Source organism: Prunus persica, chromosome G1, assembly GCF_000346465.2.
Source record: "Prunus persica cultivar Lovell chromosome G1, Prunus_persica_NCBIv2, whole genome shotgun sequence".
NCBI classification, from domain to species: domain Eukaryota; kingdom Viridiplantae; phylum Streptophyta; class Magnoliopsida; order Rosales; family Rosaceae; genus Prunus; species Prunus persica.
The window spans coordinates 28,872,482-28,892,943 of NC_034009.1; the positions used below are offsets into that span (position 1 = coordinate 28,872,482).

The 20,462-nt window shown below is 32.8% G+C and overlaps 2 protein-coding genes across 4 annotated transcripts; both read right to left on the reverse strand.

Moving 5' to 3' along the window:
* On the reverse strand, positions 157-9,680 carry LOC18792188 (replication protein A 70 kDa DNA-binding subunit B). The gene is made up of 12 exons (XM_020554950.1): positions 9,664-9,680; positions 9,108-9,174; positions 3,841-3,913; positions 3,147-3,420; positions 2,937-3,036; positions 2,723-2,847; positions 2,555-2,636; positions 2,321-2,453; positions 2,002-2,159; positions 1,404-1,904; positions 1,153-1,314; positions 157-438 (listed from the first exon to the last, which is right to left on the reverse strand). Exons 3-12 carry the CDS (start codon positions 3,910-3,912, stop codon positions 372-374), a joined length of 1,674 nt encoding a protein of 557 aa, XP_020410539.1. The 5' UTR covers position 3,913; positions 9,108-9,174; positions 9,664-9,680; the 3' UTR covers positions 157-371.
* On the reverse strand, positions 13,657-20,429 carry LOC18791472. 3 transcript variants are annotated; one of them, XM_020560788.1, is made up of 14 exons: positions 20,169-20,429; positions 19,793-19,900; positions 19,565-19,699; positions 18,482-19,066; positions 18,085-18,208; positions 17,845-17,979; positions 17,120-17,620; positions 15,846-16,741; positions 15,679-15,764; positions 15,375-15,593; positions 14,959-15,087; positions 14,521-14,862; positions 14,142-14,257; positions 13,657-14,003 (listed from the first exon to the last, which is right to left on the reverse strand). In XM_020560788.1, exons 1-14 carry the CDS (start codon positions 20,292-20,294, stop codon positions 13,885-13,887), a joined length of 3,621 nt encoding a protein of 1,206 aa, XP_020416377.1. In that variant the 5' UTR covers positions 20,295-20,429; the 3' UTR covers positions 13,657-13,884. The 3 variants fall into 3 exon arrangements, with proteins under 3 accessions (XP_020416377.1, XP_020416371.1, XP_020416367.1); XM_020560782.1 differs by having other exon boundaries at positions 17,743-17,979; XM_020560778.1 differs by having other exon boundaries at positions 17,698-17,979.

A 20,462-nucleotide genomic window follows, 5' to 3' on the forward strand; every position in this document is an offset into this window, starting at 1 on the left:
ATATTATGAGTCCAGTAAATCACACAAGCCCAAGCTGCGTTAATGGATTAGCGAATCCGAAGCCCACAACCAAAATAAAATGGTAGACGAAGTTATTGTTTTTATTATTACTAGCAGGAAAGCCCGCGCGATGCTGCGGGTTTTGAAATTGTGTAGACAAAGTTAGATTGTTTATATATACAATGAGATTTAATTTATAACATTATGTTGAACTAAGCGAGTGTAAGTTGCCAAAAAGCAAGTCATAACATATTTTACAGGCTACTTGTTATGTTAAAATAGTACACTTGTTTGTATATACATTGAGATGTTAATAGTAGGAAGTAGCCATCAAAATAGCAAAATTTGGATAGTTTTGAACAACATGCTATTTAATTGGGCGAGTTTTGTTTTGCAATTTCTTCATGATTTTTCTTCTCTTTGATGGAGGTCTTGATCCTGTTATAAAAAAAGTGAGAAAATAGTAAATGTTAATATTGATGAATGGGGAAAATTGAGTTAGGACAATAATCATAAACATTTAATTATGTATAAACAGGAATAATATAATTTACCAATTTAATAAGAAAGTTATAAATAGTTTTCCAATCTAGGAAATACAAAGTTACAAAATTAAGAGAACTAATGAGCAAGCTGTAGATGGTTTTCCAATTGAAGTAATACAAAGTAAACATATTTTAAATTTTGTGTTTATCTAAAGGAAAAGTTGAAGAGAGGCAAAATAATCATGGTTGGATATATTGAAGAAAAATTGAAAAAAAGGATGTAAATATAATGTTTAGACTTTTAATTCTTTTATGTATTAGGAATATATGACTCTTTTGCTGTTATTTAGAGTAAAAATTATTTAAGGGTTTGACATTTCTATTAAAAAACGGGCAGAACCTACCTTGAAAAACGGACATTTTTCAAAAAAATTTACCTGTAAATATGACAATTTAATAGTATGTCCAAACATTCAGCATGCAAAAATTTGATTTATTGTTAATCCAATAGTGGTTAAATGGTTTTTAGACCTATATAATAAGTAGAGAGAATCTTATAATATATTAAAACAAAGCATCAATCAGAATATGACAGAAGGTATGAATAATTGAATATTATGCATGTAATATGTATTTAAATGAGATGAGTGAATTAGAGAATACAAACTCTATTTTTGGGGTAGAAGTACTGGTTGGCAAATTCTCCATGCTTGATTTTTTCTTTAAGCCAATGATTGGTAAATCAGAATCTGATACAATTTCCTCCATACTTTTTGTTGCAACCATTTTTTCAGATTCGTTTTCAGTTTGAACATGACTTAAAGAAATGCTAAATGGAAAAGAAAGAAATATATTGGTAAATGTTAGAATATGTGTAAATATTGATATAAAGGAGTTAATGATTATATAAATTCTAACCTTTTTGGTTTTTTTGATGGACGAAAGGTAAACAGAGCTCTTTTGACAGCGTCTCTGTATCTTTTTTTTGAAATTGGGGTAACTTCTGTTATAGAAGCATCAGCTGAGCTTGTGGAAGATGCACTTGGAATTTGCTTTGAGAGAAGTGGGATAATGGGTGGAACCATTTGGGCACCAATGTTTTCTGTATCATGTGCAGCCAAACTTTTGTCAGATGATTGCGGTGTTGGTTCAAGAAGCGGCATTGTGTCATCGAAGATTGCTTGAATGAGTAGATCATTTCTGTTGAAATCACTTCTCATGCTTCCAAATCGAAGTTGAAAAATTTTAACTTGTCCCCTTGTTTGCAGAATTGCATCTGGTAATTGTTGTTGGTCGGTAAAACCTCTTTGAACAACCAATTCATTGCAAGAAATTTTAAACAACTGTTCTGCTGGTCTTCCAATTATGATTGCATTGATTTCATCAGTTGAATCTTCAAGCACCAAGCTCACTTTGAACCTATATGTAAAATTTATGTAATGTTTTAATAATTTAAAATAATTGGGTTTAAATGATGGAAAAATAAAATGAAACAAATTGTTGAGATTTGTATTACCAAGGGAGAAGAATTTGATTATTGTATTTTGAGCACAAAAGTTCATCACGGTGGGCAGCAGTTCTAAGTTGTTTGAAGCAAGATGGACATGCTTTATACCACCAACCATTACGTGTGTCAAAACGCATAATAGCTGCTCTGCATAAAATGGGAGTGTCCTAAAACATATTTAAAAAATATATATTAATATAGCAAAAAAAATTATAAAATATATAGTGATAAGAGAAGAATAAAGTGAAAATTAGTTTAAATAATTTGTGAAATTGTATGTTAAAATATGAATAATAAAGAGATTAAAGAAAGAAGTTAGTGTATTTACCTTATGTGTCTCTGGATCAAGAACATTTAACTCTTGGATAGATAGCTTTTTAGCAGCTTCTAAATGTTGAGGTGTCATTAGTTGAGCAGCGGAAGAAGGCATCATTTTAATGGCATGTGTGGAGTCATTAAAGCTGTGGTTATTGTTATTTTTATATAATAAAAAAGATGCGTTAATTTAGGAAAATGGGGAAACAAAGGTATATGTTAGAATAAAAATGATAACAATTCATACATCGTTTTGTAGGCCGCCAATTCTTGTATATCTGGATTGATAAAAATTAATATGGAGACACTACTGTTCAGAACAATTTTCCCTACATATTGATAAATAATAAATTAGATTTGTTTTTATTTGAAATGAAGTATAAAAAAGAGGAAAAAGTGAAAATAAATTGGATACCTTGAAATTGTTTAACTTTCAGGCTTGTAAAAGCTGCAAATATTGGTGATGTCAATTGTTGTAAAGCTTGGGAATCAAAAGTTTTTGCAGTATTTCCCCACATGGTTATTTTAACATCTTCTTTCCTGAATGATTAGATGTAGAGAAAAAAATATTTAGAAAGAGATATAATAGTTTAGAATTTGAATTATAAACATTTTCTGAATATTTGTACCTGATATTTTCGATGCAGACTTCACATTTATCCTCAAGCCTTTCATTGCCCACTATTTTTTGTTCCAATGGTTGTGTTCCAATAATGTGTCCAAAAACATCTTGCAATATGATAAAAAAAATATCATGAGGATATTAAAATGTGGAAATTTTTTAGATAAATACCTATTGTATATATATGCATAGTTTTTAATAATATATAGAGTATTACCTGTCAGGATGTCAATTTTGTCTATGCGAGTGGACAATTGAGTATAATCTACCAAATAAAATCGATGTCGTGGAATGTGTGGCTGAATGGTTGGTAGTTCTTTGAAAGTTGTTCGTGCATTAAAGAACAATTGTGCAACATGTGGTACAATTTTGTGAGATGGTTTGTTGCGACCAGTGTGGAAATGTGTTATTTCATAAATGGAACCAGCTTTTATTTTTGGAGCTACAAAATCATAGTCGATCTCTTTGACGCTAGCTTGTATTGCATCTGTCTACATAATTGAAAAAAGAGGAAGAGGAAAATTAATATGGGGAAATTATATTTAAAAGGAAGGAAATACAAATATATGATAATACATTCATTTTTAAAAAAATAAAAAATAAAAAAGTAAGTAGACTATATATAATGAATCTAGATCTAACAAAGCCCATAGATAACACAGTTTACCGCAATATTGTTAATTATTTAGATCCTCTACAGAAGCATTTTGACTAAATTTATACCTGCTTTATATGGTTATGGCCTCCTAGAAAAATGGGTTCAATATCAATAATAGGAAGAACACACACTGACACGCCAATATCCACCAAAAACTAAGGGAGCTCAATAGAAACAGATATTAAACAAAGGGTTTCTTTAAGTGGTGTTATTATAATTAAATTGAAATAACATAGAAAAGAGATTTTCTTACCTTTTGGTCAACCAAGATACACTGAAGGCCGTCAAATTGATCAGTAGATCCAATAAGTTTTGGTCGCCACATTCTGTAAATACGCACTTTGAGTTTCTTGTTAAATTGGAACGGTTGTAAATCACGGATATAAGTGAAACTCATTGTGCTTTAAACCTGTAAATTTTTTGTTAGCATAAAAATGCATGCATATATTTATTAAAAGGCATGAGAAAAAATATACAAATATTTAATTATGGATACATCAAAATTGGAACTTCATTATAAATTTTGAAGAACATCTTTATACACTATGTTTTTAGTGTAATTATTTGGTACTTCTTGATTATTTTCTATTAAGATTTTAAGACCTTGTTTTGATGTAACCCTGGATAATGCAACGTAAAGTTGTCCATGAGTGAATACAGGTTGAGAAAGATATAATCCAACTTGTTTTAATGATTGGCCTTGACTTTTATTTATTGTCATTGCATAACATGGTCTAATTGGGAATTGACGCCTTTTAAAAATGAAAGGCCATTTGTTTTCAGTTGCTGTAAGGCTTAATCCAGGTATGAAAACTTTGTGACCAATATTACTACCAGCAAGTATTTTTGCTTCGATAATTTTATCATATAATTGTGTAATAACTAATCGTGTTCCATTACACAAACCTGAGGATTGATTTAAGTTTCTCAATAGCATGATGGGCATTCCTATTTTTAAAGCTAAATAGTATGAAGGTAAACCATTGAATTCAAGTTTGTTTAAAAAATTCTGTAGGATATAAAATAGTAAGATTTTCAGAATTTTCAAATGATGAGCATAAAGAATCTGAGCTTAAATAAATGCGTTCTTGTCCAGGTAATAAATCAATTGCATAGTTATTTATTTCAGTTACAGTTGTGTTTCGAGGTGTTACAATAGCTCGTTCTCTTAAATAAGTAAAATTATTGAAATTTCTTTCAAAATTTGGGTATGTTGCTAAAAAAATGGAATGAATAGGATGTGTGTATGAATGTATAAGTAAATCTTGAGGAATTTTGATCCAAGATGCATCTTTATCATTTGGATCATCAATATCAACAATTTGACCATTATCGATGCGCAAAATCCATGTAGCAAAATCATTTATTTTTTGTTTTTCTTCAATGTTTAATCCATTTTTCGAGAGTCTCATATTTTCTTTTAAATGGAATATTTTAAAAAAAGGCCATAAATAAGAGCTATTGAGGGAGGCATCTATTATTTCTTCTCTTGTTCATCCTGGAATAACTGGTAATATTTGTCTGAAATCACCACCTAATAATAAAGGTTTCCCACCAAATGGAACATTGTTATCTAAAGGATTTAAATGTGATAAAATATCAGAAAGTGATTTATCTAATGCTTCAAAACAATGTTTGTGATTCATAAGAGCTTCGTCCCAAACAATTAAAGCAGCTTTTTCAATTAATTTGGCAAGATGAGTTCCTTTTTTTATTTGACATGTTGAGCAATTGTTAATAATTAAGGGAATTTTAAATCTAGAGTGAGCTGTTCTACCACCAGGTAATAATAATGATGCTATTCCTGATGAAGCAACAGCTAAAACAATATTTCCTTGGGATCGAATTTTACTTATTATAGTATGCCACAAAAAAGTTTTCCCTGTTCCTCCATGACCGTGGACATAAAAAAGACCTGGTATTTTTTCTTCAATAGTTTTTACAACACAATCATATACATCTTTTTGATCTTTGTTAAGTTGTGTAACTAAAATGGAGTGTTCTTTTTCTAAATTATTATAATCATAATTTAATTCTTCTCTAAGCAATTTATTTCTAAGTTCTAACATTCTATATTCATCAGGCATAGGAAGGTGATGCTCTTTTAAAGAGCTGGAAGATACATTGAAAAGCTGTTCTAATTCAAATAAAAGAGAATTTTTTAATTCTGATTCTGATACAATTAGATTTGGCATTTCGAAAGTTTGTCGTAATTTGTGTAAAATGTCTTCAGACATATTTTGCCAATAAGTGTTAAAAAGGATTTGAGGATTTCCTACATCACAAAATAAAATGATTGTGACAAATAATTGCCTTAATTGAGGACATGTGGCTGTGTTTACAGCATTTGCTAAGGCTTCAATCCATTCTTTATCATCTCCTAACAAACCTAGGGATTTACATGCAGCTTGGTATGATGGTTCTATAATACCATTAATAGTTTTTAGGTCATTAAAGTGAAAAGCCCCTTTTTGCAAATTCAAAAGCATTCTTAAATAATATAATTCACCAGATGCAGGATGTACATAAGCTATTCTGCCAAGGGATCCTTTTTTTTTTTTCTAGGTTTCCACATCTTAGTGGGAGAATCCCACACAAATTTTGAAGGAAATTCTACATACGTTAATGTTCGTGCTTCATGAAAAGTTTTATTAGCTTCAAACCAACTTGTTAACATTGTATATTCAATATTTTTTCGGTTAACAATTGATTGAAGTGATTGATCACCATTGAAAATAATATTTTGTTCTAAAGGTAAATGTATTGATAATCGTTCAACTGAGGGTTTTCTAAAATGAATAGGGTATTGAAACAATCTCCAAACAGCTTCATATGGAGATATGTATCTACAATTTAGATAGGCAAGTATTTCATCTTGTTGGTTCTCTTGGAAAACTATTCTAGCTCTATCTGAACCATTGTTTATATATTTGAAAAGATATTTTATAAGCATTGATTGACAACAGGATTCAACATTTATATGAGCATTGTATCTATGCAGTAATTTAGAATTGTAAGGTACTACAAAACTATTATCAATTTGTATTCCATTTTTTATCACAAATTTTGTTGGATCGTCACGGCGTTTGTATACAGGGTAATCATTTGTTTCAAAAATTGTTTCGCTTTTATATTGTTTAGGAAAAGATTTAGAACATTTTCCTTCTCGCATACATGGAGAATGAGGATTTATTTGTCCACATGGACCATGGATCATAAATTGAGTCACAATATCATAAAGATCATAATTTACAGTTTTGTCCGGTAATTCAGCAGAAATGATAGAATCTATATCAACTGCTGAATAATATTTATAATTTTGTTTTAACCAAATCAACATGTGAGCATGTGGCAATCCTCTTTTTTGGAATTCGACAGTACAAACATCTGTGTTGATTGGGTGAAAAAAGGGAAAAAATTCTTAGTTAGTTTTATTATTTAATAAAATGATAAAAATGGAGAGTAGTATAAATGGTGTGTTTTTAAAATATACATGCTTCGATTTCTCCAAAAGGTTCTCCTGATTTGATATAATTATTCATATCATCAAGTTTTATTTTAAATAATCTTGAAACTATATCAGGCCGATCTTCTAGTTTGTATCCAGGTTTTGCATTAAACTCTCTTACAATTTCGGGCCATTTAACATTGCAGGTGAAAGTTTTAAATAAATCAAGATTTTCATATTTTCTACAAATTGCCATAGCATCTTGATAATTGTTAAGTATGTATCTAGCACTTCCAGTATATGAGCTAGGTAATATCATTCTTTGACCTACATTATTAGCATCATTATCACCCTTTGAAATTGCATCATAAATGCCTTTATAAACCTCACTTCTTAAATTTTTTTTATTTTTCCTAATATAATCTAATCGATCTTCTTCACGTGTTGCATAAGCGTCTACTAAAAATTGTTGGAACAATCTTCCACCTTTTAATAATGTATCGAATTGAAACTCTCTTTCTTGTATTTGATAAGCTATAAAAGCTCTCATAGAAATTCTTCTTCGTTTAGATTCATAGTTTGTACAATGCCATTTTAAGTCAGGTGTATACCCATCTTCACCAAAAGGAAAAAGAAGAGGATATTGTAAAGACATGAATTTTGGATTTAATTTTGTTACACGTTTTAACTCTCCACTTTTAAATTCTATTATAATATCTCTACTTGAATCAAAAAGGCCTATATCTCCCACTATTAAACCACCAATTTCATCACATGTTGGTTGTTCATATTGTTTGCTATCATTGGATTGCCTGCCTAACAATATGATCTTTAGAGGAGGAAGAGAACCTTTTTCAAATTTATCTCTAATTGTTCGAAAAAGTTTAACCAATTCATTTGTTTGATCAAACATTTGGGTTAAACCTTCCACAATGTTTTGATCTAGTTTTTCATTTTTTTTTTAATTACAATTAACTGCATCAAGCCGATTCATAACCTCATTATGGGTATCATGTATATAAAGTTGGGCAAATTTAGGACATTGACCCTCAAGAGGTAGTAAAGAACCCATTAAATGAACTTGACCACTGATTTTAAAAACATAAGGGCTTGATCCATTGTTAATTGATTTATCAATTTTGGCTCCCATTGAAGTAAATGCAAACATAGAATTGTAAACCCTGATATTTTCTCTGAATAATACACTTTTTTTCCCTTTTTTAGGATCCAGCAAATTTTCTAAAAAACAAGGTGTTGGTTTTGGACTTTGAAGTTTAATTTTTTCCTTGTCGGCAACAAAGAGTAAAGAGAGGCTCATTGTTTTTAAATCTTTGTTTAATGGATTCTTGTAACCAAAAAAGTGCATCACAATAAATGCACTTATGGTTCTTCTCTCCAAAATCTACATATTCTTGGATTATTCCTATAGAGGTATAGAATGGAGAGAATAGAAAACATAAATGTAGGTTATTAGTAATAGCACAATGTAGTTCAAGTTTAGTAGAAAATTTTGAAGCAAAGGGAAACACGCACCTTGCCTATTTCTTTGAAAGATCGCTTGACCTTTATTTATTTGATTAAAACGATGAAATTGAATTTCATCTATTGCTGTTTCAACTGTATTCACATTGATAGATGATGTACTTTCAACACATTTTTGTCTTTTTTTATCAGCTTGAGAAATGTTTTGATCACTGTTGATGAGAATTTTCTCGCTTGGATATTTATCATTAATATGAGAAACATTTTTATTTGGGACTTGTATATCATTTGAAATGATGAGATTATGAGGTTCTTGCATGATTTGTTTTCTCATGGTATTTCTAGTTCTCTTCGACATTATCAACGAAGATTTCAATTTCCCAAAAACAAGTTGACATCTACCAAAAAAAAAACATATATATGTAATATTTCACATTATTAATAACATTTAAATACTAAGAATGCAAAATAAATGTAGAAATATGATAATAGAGTTATATAAATGAAAATCTTGAAATGATATAATATTTGCTAATCAATTAGTTATAAATGATATGCACAGTTTTTTTGAAAAGTTAGAAAATACTGACCTGTAATGAGAGAATTTGTTAAGCACTTGTACCAACACGTATGCAAAAGCAGGATGATAGCAAGAACCTAAAACACATAAGTAGAAGAATAGTTTTTGTTAATAGGTTCAAATCCAAATAATTAAATTCATAAAGCAAAAATATTTAATTTTATACATCAATTAAATCTCTGTTATTTTATCAAACAACCAACTTCGTTTCATAATGATTAAACAATTTATATATATTAATATAAAGCCTTGTTAAACCAATATGTATAGTTGAGACATTTATTTGAAAATTTATAATTAACAAAGCGCACCAGATTAATAATTTAAATAAAATGCTTAATGAGAACATCAAGGGGAAAATATTTAAAAATGGGGGAAAATTTTAGCATCAAAGCATATTCAACTGGTATCAATCAACAAAATAAAGATTACTTGTAAATAACTTGTATGCAAGCACAATCAATGAAAATAAAATAAAAAATCTTACAAAATGATTAAAATCAAGTGATTAAGATGACTAATATTGGTTAATGTTAGAAAACAATGAATTGGAAGAGTTTTTATACCTCGAAAATGATAGCAGAATTCAAATGTCTAGTCCCTTGCCTTTTGGTGTATCCAAGCTATGAAATAAACAAATGATTGAATTATATTTGGATCGGATATGTGTGTGTATCTACATACATGCATACATATTATAAAGAAAGTACATAGTACAAAATTGTTTTATATAACTGCATCATAATTATAAAGAAACGATACTAATTTTTATTCGATCAAAATGACATAGCTATAGAAAAATAAAAATAAAAATATAATATAACAATTCTAGATATCTATTATTTTATCAGACAACCAACTTCTGTTCATATTGATTAAACAGTATATATATATATATATATAAAGTCTTGTTAAATCCATATGTACAATTGAGACATTGAACTCAAAATTTATAATCAACCAAGTTCATCATATTAATGATTTAGAGAAAATATTCAATGACAACATCAAAGGGAAAATATTTAAAAGAGGAGGAAAATTTTAGCAATAAAGCATATCCAACTTGTATCAATCAACAAAATAAAGATTATTTGTAAATAACTTGTATGCAAGCATAATCGATGAAAAGCAAATATAAAATCTTACAAAATAATTAAAATCAATTGACTAACATTACTAATAATGCTCAATTTAAAAAAACAATGAATTAGAGGAGTTTTATACCTTGAAAATGACAGTAGAATGCAAATCTTTAGTCCCTTGCTTTTTGGTGTATTCAAGCTGTGAAATAAACAAGTAATTGAATTATATTTGGATTGAATCACATTTTTAGAGAAATATAGGTTATCACAGGATAAGAAAAAGATGACAAAATTTACATCACTATATGAAATCCTGCTTATATTTTTAACATCAACATAAATTTAGTTTTGTGTAAACAACTTCACAATTATAAATATATATTATTATATCAAAGAATTAACTAAATTTTATAACGATCAAACAATATGTATATATTAATATCAAGCCTAGTTAAACAGATATACACAGTGAGCACATTTGACTCAAAACTCATAACCAAGCCCACCAAGTCAAGGAATCAAGTGAAATGTTTCCTGAGAACCCCAAAAAAAACAAATAGAGGTGAAGATAAAATAATTGCCAATTTCTATTTTGAGAAAAACAAAAGTTTGTTGACAGAAAATCTCTTGACAAAAAACTAAAAGAAAGAAAGTTTCTTGACAAAAAATCTCCTAGCCAACAAATTCTTCATATGGAAGAAATACTTGGGAATGGAAGGTATAGTGCTACCACCCTTCTCTTTCTTTTTCTCTTTCTCACTCACACAAACACATATATTCTATTGTTCCAAACAACCAATGCTCTAATAATAAGAATGAAAAAGGGAGCACAGAAGGCTATATGAGTGAGAGTATAAGTAAAGAAAGAGCTGAAGCTGCGAAGAATGATGTAGAACTACCACTCTTCAATTTAAAAAGAGTGTTAGCTGTAACAAACAACTTCAATGTAGCGAATAAACTGGGAGAGGGAGGATTTAGCCCTGTTTTATAAGGTGACACTTTCTAAACTGCTTGATAAATACTAATGTACAGTTTATCTAATATATGCTAACTTGGACAGGCCAAAGACATAACAGATTTAGGTTTCTTAAAGGAGGCAGCACAAATATTCATTCCAGGTACATTGTAGCATGATTTCTGTTTTCTCAGCCTCTCTAATTCTAAAAACCAAAAACTTCAATATATAACTTTAATTTTCTGTAAGTGTTGATCTAGATTTACATTCCCTTTGTCCTGACAACTCAATCAAACATCTCAATCAAAAGTCACCCTAAACAATCAAAATCTCAAAACCACTCTCTCACTCAGGATTGAATCGTTGCACAAACTGTGATCTACATAAGCTTGCGGCAATCCTAATATCTAGGATATTATGTTCAATTGTAATTTTAAAGGATAAACCATACACATTCAAGCAAGAACTCTACAGCATGCCTGCTCAATCAGGCCATACAATTTTCAGAATTTATGTATCAAGCATATCGAACAAAGAGAGTAAACCATATGTTTTCCCAGACACCATATGCTGGAGAGTCAATCTAAGAAGGGAAGATGGCACTTTATCAGCATGGTTGATGGTTAATCATTCCTAATTTCTATTTTGTCAAAACGTGATTAATCTTCACTTCTTTTTTCCTTGTGTTTTATCATTAATTTTTTTCTCCATATTTAGAATACAACAACCAACAGCAGAACAAAAAAGAAAATTTTTTCAATAAAAAAAGCATGCTTAGTTTTTGCTTTCCAATGTTTTATTAGCAACCAAAATAGAAATTGAGAATGATTTCCATTTCTAAGATTTTTCGAAGAGAGCAAAGTCATTGAATTGACAATTGATTAAAAAAATTAATAATAACAATGATGGAAATACATGAGCTAATATGTGAGATTCAATCCCCTTCCTGATAGAACCCAATATGTTGTGAAATTTAAATACCTCAGCTCCTCTTATATAGCAATAGGGATTATTCAAGAACCTGAAATCAAAGTAACCAAATAAATGAACCTAAATTCGTAAAAAAATAAATAAATAAAGCATTAGGGATTACCCCAAAACTTGAAATCAAAGTAACCAAATAAATGAACCCAAATTCGTAAAAAATAAATAAAAAATACCCTAAAGATAGAACATGGCTCAAACAATATGCATATATTAATATCAAGCCTAGTTAAACAGATATACACAATGAGTACATTTGACTCAAAACTCATAATCAATCAAGCCCACCAAGTCACCCTAAACAATCAAAATCACAAAACCACTCTCTCACTCAGGATTGAATCGTTGCACAGACTGTGATCTACATAAGCCTGCAGCAATTCTAATATCTAGAATATTATGTTCAATTATAATTTTAAAGGACAAACCATACACATTCAAGCAAGAACTCTACAGCATGTCTGCTCAATGAGGCCAGACAATTTTCAGAACTTATGTACCAAGCATATCGAACTGAGAAAGTAAACCATATTGTTTCCCTAGACACCATATGCTGGAGAGCCAATCTAAGAAGGGAAGATAGCACTTTATCAGCATGGTTGCTAGTTAATCATTCCTAATTTCTATTTTGTCAAAACCTGATTAATCTTCACTTCTTTTTTGCTTGTGTTTTATCATCAATTTTTTTCTCCATATTTAGAATACAACAACCAACAGCAGATAAAAAAAGGGAATTTTTTCAATAAAAAAAAGCATGCTTAGTCTTTGCTTTCCAATGTTTTATCCAAAAACCTGAAATCAAAGTAACCAAATAAATGAACCCAAATTCGTAAAAAATAACTAAATAAAGCATTAGAGATTACCCAAGAACCTGAAATCAAAATAACCAAAAAAATGAACCCAACTCTACAAAGGACGAAAAATCTCACAGCCACCAATCAAATTCATGAAATAAAGACCAAAATATCTGTTAAAAAGTTGATGGGATGCATACCTGAAGACAAAGGATGCAAATATTCGCAAGCAAGAAAGATGGAAGTCTGAGTCGAAGGCTGTAGAAAGGATGAAATCTCCCGACCCCAAATCTGTGAGACGAAGACTAAAAGTGCGGCTGGATTTGCAACTCACCTCACAAACAAAAATCGACGGCCCCCCACGCATGTCCAGCAACGAATACAGATCTCCCATGGCTGCCCCCCAACCAGCTGGTTCGAAACGAACTGAAAACAGAGGGTTGTCTGAGCGGACGAAACCCTCTCAACGAAGGGAAAGGGGCAAAAACGGGAACAAAAGAAGCTGTTTAGTCAAGGGCAGTTTCGTCAATTTACTGTGCTGAAGAAAAAACAAAACGAAAACAACAGCAAAATGAGGTGCATTTCCATCATTACACTGTGCTTAGCTACAATGTTTAGTTGCATTGGGTTTTAGTATATATAGAATTTATTTTACCTCATGCTAATTGTGAAATTGAATGACCGTTTGTTATATTGAATTTTGACCTCATAAAAAAAGATTGGAGAAAATAGGAAAAAGAAAAGTTGAGAGAATTCACAAGATATTTTTTTTTTTTTTTAATATAAGCCATATTGGGAAGGGGGATTCAAACTTGAATGAAAGAGGACTCGCTAAATCATATGAGATAACAGTCCACAGCAAAAACAATATACATCTGCACTACTTTCTTTCTGTGCATCAAAATGTAAGATCAGTATCTACAATATATCCCAATTCAAAGGCATGAGAGAGAAGAATGACTTGTTTGCTTGTTAATGTACAGACGACTTTTCAGAGTGCAGGAAAACCAGCAACTGATTATCCCCAGCTACGGCCACAGCGCCTGGGCTCGGCCTCGAATCATCGGTAGCAATACAGGAAACACTGCCACCTGAAACATCAAAACATTATGTAAAAAGAACATCAGTTTAACAGCAAAGAAGCGAAGCAAATGTAGTGCTGCTTCTGGAATTGTCTTATAACTGGTTCTACTTCCGACACTGTTAAGATAAGAATCATTGATGCATACCTTTGAAATGATGCATAGCGCCAAATTTGTTTCCTGTAGATAATTCCCACATATACACAAGCCCATCACAAGTACCACAGATGCCTTGACCCGCTGATGCACCAATCACAGCAGCCCTGCACGGCAAGTTCGAAAGTCAATAAACAGATGAATTCTCAGTCATTCATTAGACTAATTACAAATGAAAATGAAGCAACTTCATTCCTAAAATTCCGTGTATGATATTTTGCTTGTAGTTGCAACAACTTAATTTCCAGTAGTTGCTACCAAAAAATGTTCACTACATACAACATGAATGATTCCAATGAAGTTCACTGCCCCAAAAAGTTTAGATTTGAAGAATTAAACTCCAGCACATGAAAAGGTCAACGCAACGCACCTTGGATCCAATGCACTTCCGAAGATCACCATATTTTTCACCATTAGAGCAAGCCTCCACCTCCCCATTGGATTCGAGTCACAATCATCTGATACATAGTCTTGTTGAGCATCAGAATCAGAAGATGATGAGACAAGAAGCCAGACAGCAATGTCTTCCCCCTCCAAAGAAAATTGGTTATTGGATGTGGCAGCCACCAATTCATTGATGTGTTCTTCTATATCAGAGTAGCTTGAAACAGGGCATTTTATTCGCCAAGTAAACAAACTGACAGGAACGAATTGACAGATTGAAGAGCTTGCTGCAGAGAACCTCGACACAAGGATGCATTTAGAAATATCCCTGAAAGAAAAAACCGCTGCCTATTAGTACTAATCAAATTTAAACAAAATGAAATTATCCAAAATTCACTTCCCGAGTAGTTTAAGAAAGACATACCATAAACTGAATTCACCAAAACCATTATGCCCAACAACTATATGAGTACAATTTGGAATTCTCTTCAACTCCACTATTCCAGGGGAGATGCAATCTTCAGCTGGCAGAACAAAATTCTCTATTTGCGCACTGCAGACAAGGAATTTAAAGCCCAATTAAACCGCGTTCAACACAAAGAATAGAAAGGTATGGAAACTGCTCAAATTAGCGAATGATTGTTGACAAACATGAAAAAAGGAACACAATTTATGGGGTATATCAGATTTAAACATGATTGGCTAGCCAAAAAGGGGGGGAGGAACAACCCAATACTTGGACTTGTGGACAAGTATCTCCTTGTAATGAAAATCACACTTTAAAACTTTGACACCTGCACTTGTATCAGAGGTGTTGAGAGAAAGGCTTTAGATACTCACCTCCATGTTGAATTCATAACCCACAGATGCAGTCTCCCACTTTCTCCAACAGCAACAAGATTGTTAGGTTCACAAACCAATATGCATTCTAAACTGTCTACTGCTTTCAAACTTGCCACCTTTGAAACATAGCCAAGTCTTACTTGCACAATCTTTACTGTATTCTCCTCCGAGCAGTTTGACGTACATGTGGAGCACAAACAATGGATGCTCCCCTGCCTGAGAACATTCAAAGGAAATTCTTACTAATAACATTACCCCTAATTCATGTCATTACTTTGTAAAATCTGCAAAGATAGTTAACCTGCAGTAAGGTGTTTTAATGCTGTCAAGTAAAACTAGATATTGCCCGTCCGGGGTGAATTGCAAACTGGATCTTTCCAAAGCAATCTAGCAAAGAGATGATATATGTCAAAAAAATTAACAATAAACCAGACAAGCCTACCGAGCCAAATGCATACAAGAACTTACTCTACCAAAATAGTCTTTTCGAATCGGCAATGTTACTGATGTGTGACCAACAAAAGAAGGGCATCCAACCCTTGGTTCCTCAATTGCTACCTTATAGATGAACAGGCTTCCGTCCTTATCAACCAGAGGGCCACATAAAACACAAACGTAAATTTCAGTCCCTTTTGCACTCAACAATACTGACAAAACAGGATTTTGATGGGAATAACGTCCCACGAACTCAAGACTGCCTGTTAGTTCGTTATTAAGTTCCATACTGTGAGGCTTTGAGTCTGAACTATGCGGAACACTATTGGGATCATGCATGAGACCCGTCCCCTGTTTCTGAGATGTTTCAGTGTCGTTTGGCTCAAGGAGGTTCTCGTGCCCAACCACATCCTTGTCAACATGGTTTTCTAAACGTGAAACAGACAAATCAAGAGAGCACAAAGTATCTTTTTCTTTGGAGGCACCAACCAATGCTTGCTCTTGTAATACAGCAGGACAATGACCGTTTAAGAGACCTTTAGAATTCACAGAAGGTTTGTCTGCATTCAAACAACTGGAATGTTCCACAGTCTTGGCTTCAGCACAGAATGAATCTTTATATAAATTGTCATCAGAAGAACCCATCTGAAGAGTCTCCAACGCAAGCAAAGTCTCTGCGGAAGGGTATGATTCAGGCAAACAAATATCTCCACTGTTTCTGCATATTATACTCTCTGAGAGTGGACCACTGTGATTTCCTTTAATAGGACATATATTTTGAGCTTTTCTCTTGGTATATACTAAGTGTGGAACTTTAGTGAAGGACTCATTTCCAGTTTCTGCAACAGTTGTCTTAACAGAATTTTCATTCTGTGATGCTTTTGAAGAATTCAACATGCCTCTTTGGTTATCAACAATTGTATTTATGGCTGAATAATCAGAATCAATACTTGAGTTAGTTAAAATTTCAGAAGAATCAGAACACATAGATTTTCGGGAAAAAAAGAGGCCATGGAGTTCAGATCCCTAAAACTGTTCATAACCTGATCATAATTAAAGAAAAAAGGGCTAATTTGAGAAATGATAGAGTAACAGTACTATTTAGTAAAAAAAACGTCAAACAAATTGTCACAACTCACAAGACAAAGGAGCTAAATTATCATGTCATATTATCTACATAAAGGCTAGTAGAAGTAGAAGGCACGTCATCACCAACTATACTGAAAATGGGTATGTTAGATAGACATAATCCAGCATTTGAGTACCAAGCAACAAATTTACCAAAACAATTGGTATTAAAAAATTACCTTCAGGAAGATCAACTGCAGTTTCATTGCTCTTCATAGAATGGATATTAACACCTAGTGAGCATTCATCCTTATTAGCAGATTTATCCCTGATTTCTTCAGAAAAGACTCTTTTACAAGGAGACATACATACTGGAAGAGACTCAAATACGTTGGTGTCACATTCCTGAAGCCCCCCAGTAGAAGCCATGGCCACTTCCTTATAAGGAAAAATATCTTTGGTTCCATTGGTCTCAAGATGAACATCTAATGATTTGTTATGCTCATTAACAGCAACAAGAAGCCCATGACTGTTGAGAAGGCATGCAGGGTAAGAACTATCTTGACCAGCTTCAGCCTTATCAGAGGAAGATATCACGTGGTTGACTACATGGTCACCGTATTGATCATCCTCTAAGCTGTCAGGAACAAAAGACTTTGTTGGAACCATTGAACCAAAATCATTATTTTGGGTGTACATCTTTTCCTCCATTCGATCATTATTTACAGCAAGTATTACACCTACAAGTGTAAAGAAGAGAATAATCAACCAACTGCAGAAAGGCTAAGTGTAGAACTCATAAGGTTCAATAAAACACCAGGGGATGGAGCACAAGGCAGAATTTCAGAAGGGCTCACAGTACCCTTTTCCTTCCTTGAGCCCTTCTTGAGCAGAGGAATAGCTTGCGGAAGAAGAAATGTCATCATTGACTTGGCCATTTCTTGACCAACCAAATCAAACTCACTCATTTCAGAACTTGCATTTGATTTAGAGGTGGCTGTTTCTTCTTCTCGATGTGATTCTGTCAGCAATCCTTCAGAAATGACCACATTCGATGCACTTCTATCCTGGATAGCTGGAGCAGAATCAGAAGTCTTATCTGCATTTAAGATGATGATGATCAATTACCAATACTTGAAGCCACAAGCTGGGGTAATCACAGTGGAACTACAGAATATGAAACAAGTGGATAGTTAATGATTACCCTGTGTAAAATAGGTATCGGGAGCACAAAGGTCAACGTCAGTAAGACCTTCAGAATCTTTTGGCACTGTATCTACAGTTTTGTTTTCTGGTACCATTGGATTGGGATCTTCAGTCCTATCAAGCTGTAAGAAGTTGAGAATATGTCTCATTCAACAGAAACTGACTACAAAAACATGACATGTGCAAAATTGAGGATAAAAGGACAAGCATAGAGAAGCATAGTTTGGACTAAGCACAGTGATGTAACCGCATACATATTTGCGGATATGTGAAAACATGCATTTTCAAAGGTTTTCAAAGATATGTGAATCAAATGGGAATCAGTAAAATAGTCAAGACTTTCAGCTTCCTTTGGGGTTTTGAGGCCAGATGAATAAAAAGGGAAATGTGCTCACAGGTTGTTCTTCATCCACAGACAAGTTGCTGGCTACCACAGTAGATTTGCAATTTCCAGAACCAACAAAAAGCCTTGCTTCTTCATGGACAGCATCCATCCTGGGATGATTGGAGAAGCCAACAGAATCCAATGGCAAACTATCTTTGACTGAAAAGTCACTCGCTTCTTGATGAGCAGGTACTAAATGCACTAATGGTGGCGATGCTTTTGAATATTTACAAATGTCATACTCTTCTTCCAAAGAAGAGGAGAGCTTGGAATTCCCATTATTATGATATCTCTTACTCCCTTTCACTGAATCTGAATGCTCGGCAAAAGATGTCAGATCTTCAGGTCTGGTTCTTTTAATGCTAGTCCAACTGAATGACTTTGAATTTACAATTTCACGTCTCCTACTTCTCTTCCCAGTGATTCGGGGTATTGCCAAGTATGGACGTGCATCTGGAAAGCGATTATCGACATCTGTTCTAGAAGCTCCATTGCAGAAGCTTGAGGGTACCAAACTCCTTTCTGCTGTTCCATTAACGTTTGCGGCCAGCTCCCGAAGTAGCCTCTGGACAAATGGATTTTTGAACCCAAAAAACTACATACAAAACATGTTGAATTACCATCATGGTCTGTTTAAACTTTTACATTGAATATGGAGGAAAGAACAAAATAAAAAGAAAGAAAACCTATTTAACAAAAAAAAAAAACTTAGGCTTATCTAGCAGACAGAATAGTTAAAAACCATCCTGCATAGAGGTTGATCAGAGAAGGCACCATTTCCAATAGATGAAATCAAGTAACCAGGTATAAAAAGAAACATATAGCAGCAAGAACAGGAATAAACTTTTGATGAGTAGAGTACAGTCATGAACTGCAAGTTAATTGAACATGTAATGGGTGACTAACACAAAATTCATGATGGAGCACTAGTTACTGTGTCACCAGTCAATGTTTTTAGTTTCATATTGACTAAACTCATAAAGTCGCTTTTACTTTTTCATCCTCTCTTGCTTGGATTGTTCACAGAACCCCAATTGCTCATATTAAAAGCAACTCTGAAATAAACTACTTATGCAAAGGAATCAATATCTACCTCCACACCATCTATTTTACACGAAAATCTCTTCCCATGCCAAATCTTCATGCGGGGAAAAAATGCCTTCTGAAATTTCTCCCATGCAATGTATGGCGTTTGCCCAGAAGACGACTGTCCATCAGCAGCAATTATCTGCACATTTATAACCCATAGAAACAAATCACAACCAAAAATTAAATATCATTAAAAATCAAAAGCAACAGGGCCTGGCTAGTAGTGGCTAACCGAAAATAAAGGTCCTTTAGGACCTTCTTGAATTTCCATCTTATATGTGCTCCCATTGTGAGCTCGAACAGCCCGGTACCCAACTGGATAAGGATACCGATCTTTCCCCTACCAAAATTTGAACATAATAATCCAATAAATTAGTGCAAATAACAAAATTTGAACGACTAAACACTAATTTAACCGACGTATAATATTCATTAACTAAACTAATTACTCATTGTCAATTAATTTTCAAATTCTCAACTAATCAATCGAAGAGCTCAAACCTCGTATTGTAGATAAATTTTTGGCATAAAGAACAGATAATTTTCTATCCTAGATGCTTATGTGTTCATACATTTTTGAAATTAAGAGGAGGAAAAGGAAATCTAACCCTGGAGGAGCTCCAGTACTTCTTGTCCCAAGGTCCATTGTAGAGGGAGCCGATCGAGTTGATTTCGAGATCGTCGGGTTTCTCTTCCGCGTTAGGTTTTGCTTCTTCGACTTTAGGCTTCGTCATTTTTAGTTCTGAGAGTCAGTCTGATAAGCTATCGAAAGGACATCAAGAAAAACAGCGGCGAAAATTTTAATTTATATTTTTAGGAGAGAGAGGGAGGGAGGAGGAGTTTGTGGCGGGAACGAAAATGAGAGGGTCTTTTGAGGCCGGGTAGACTTGAGGTTAACATTA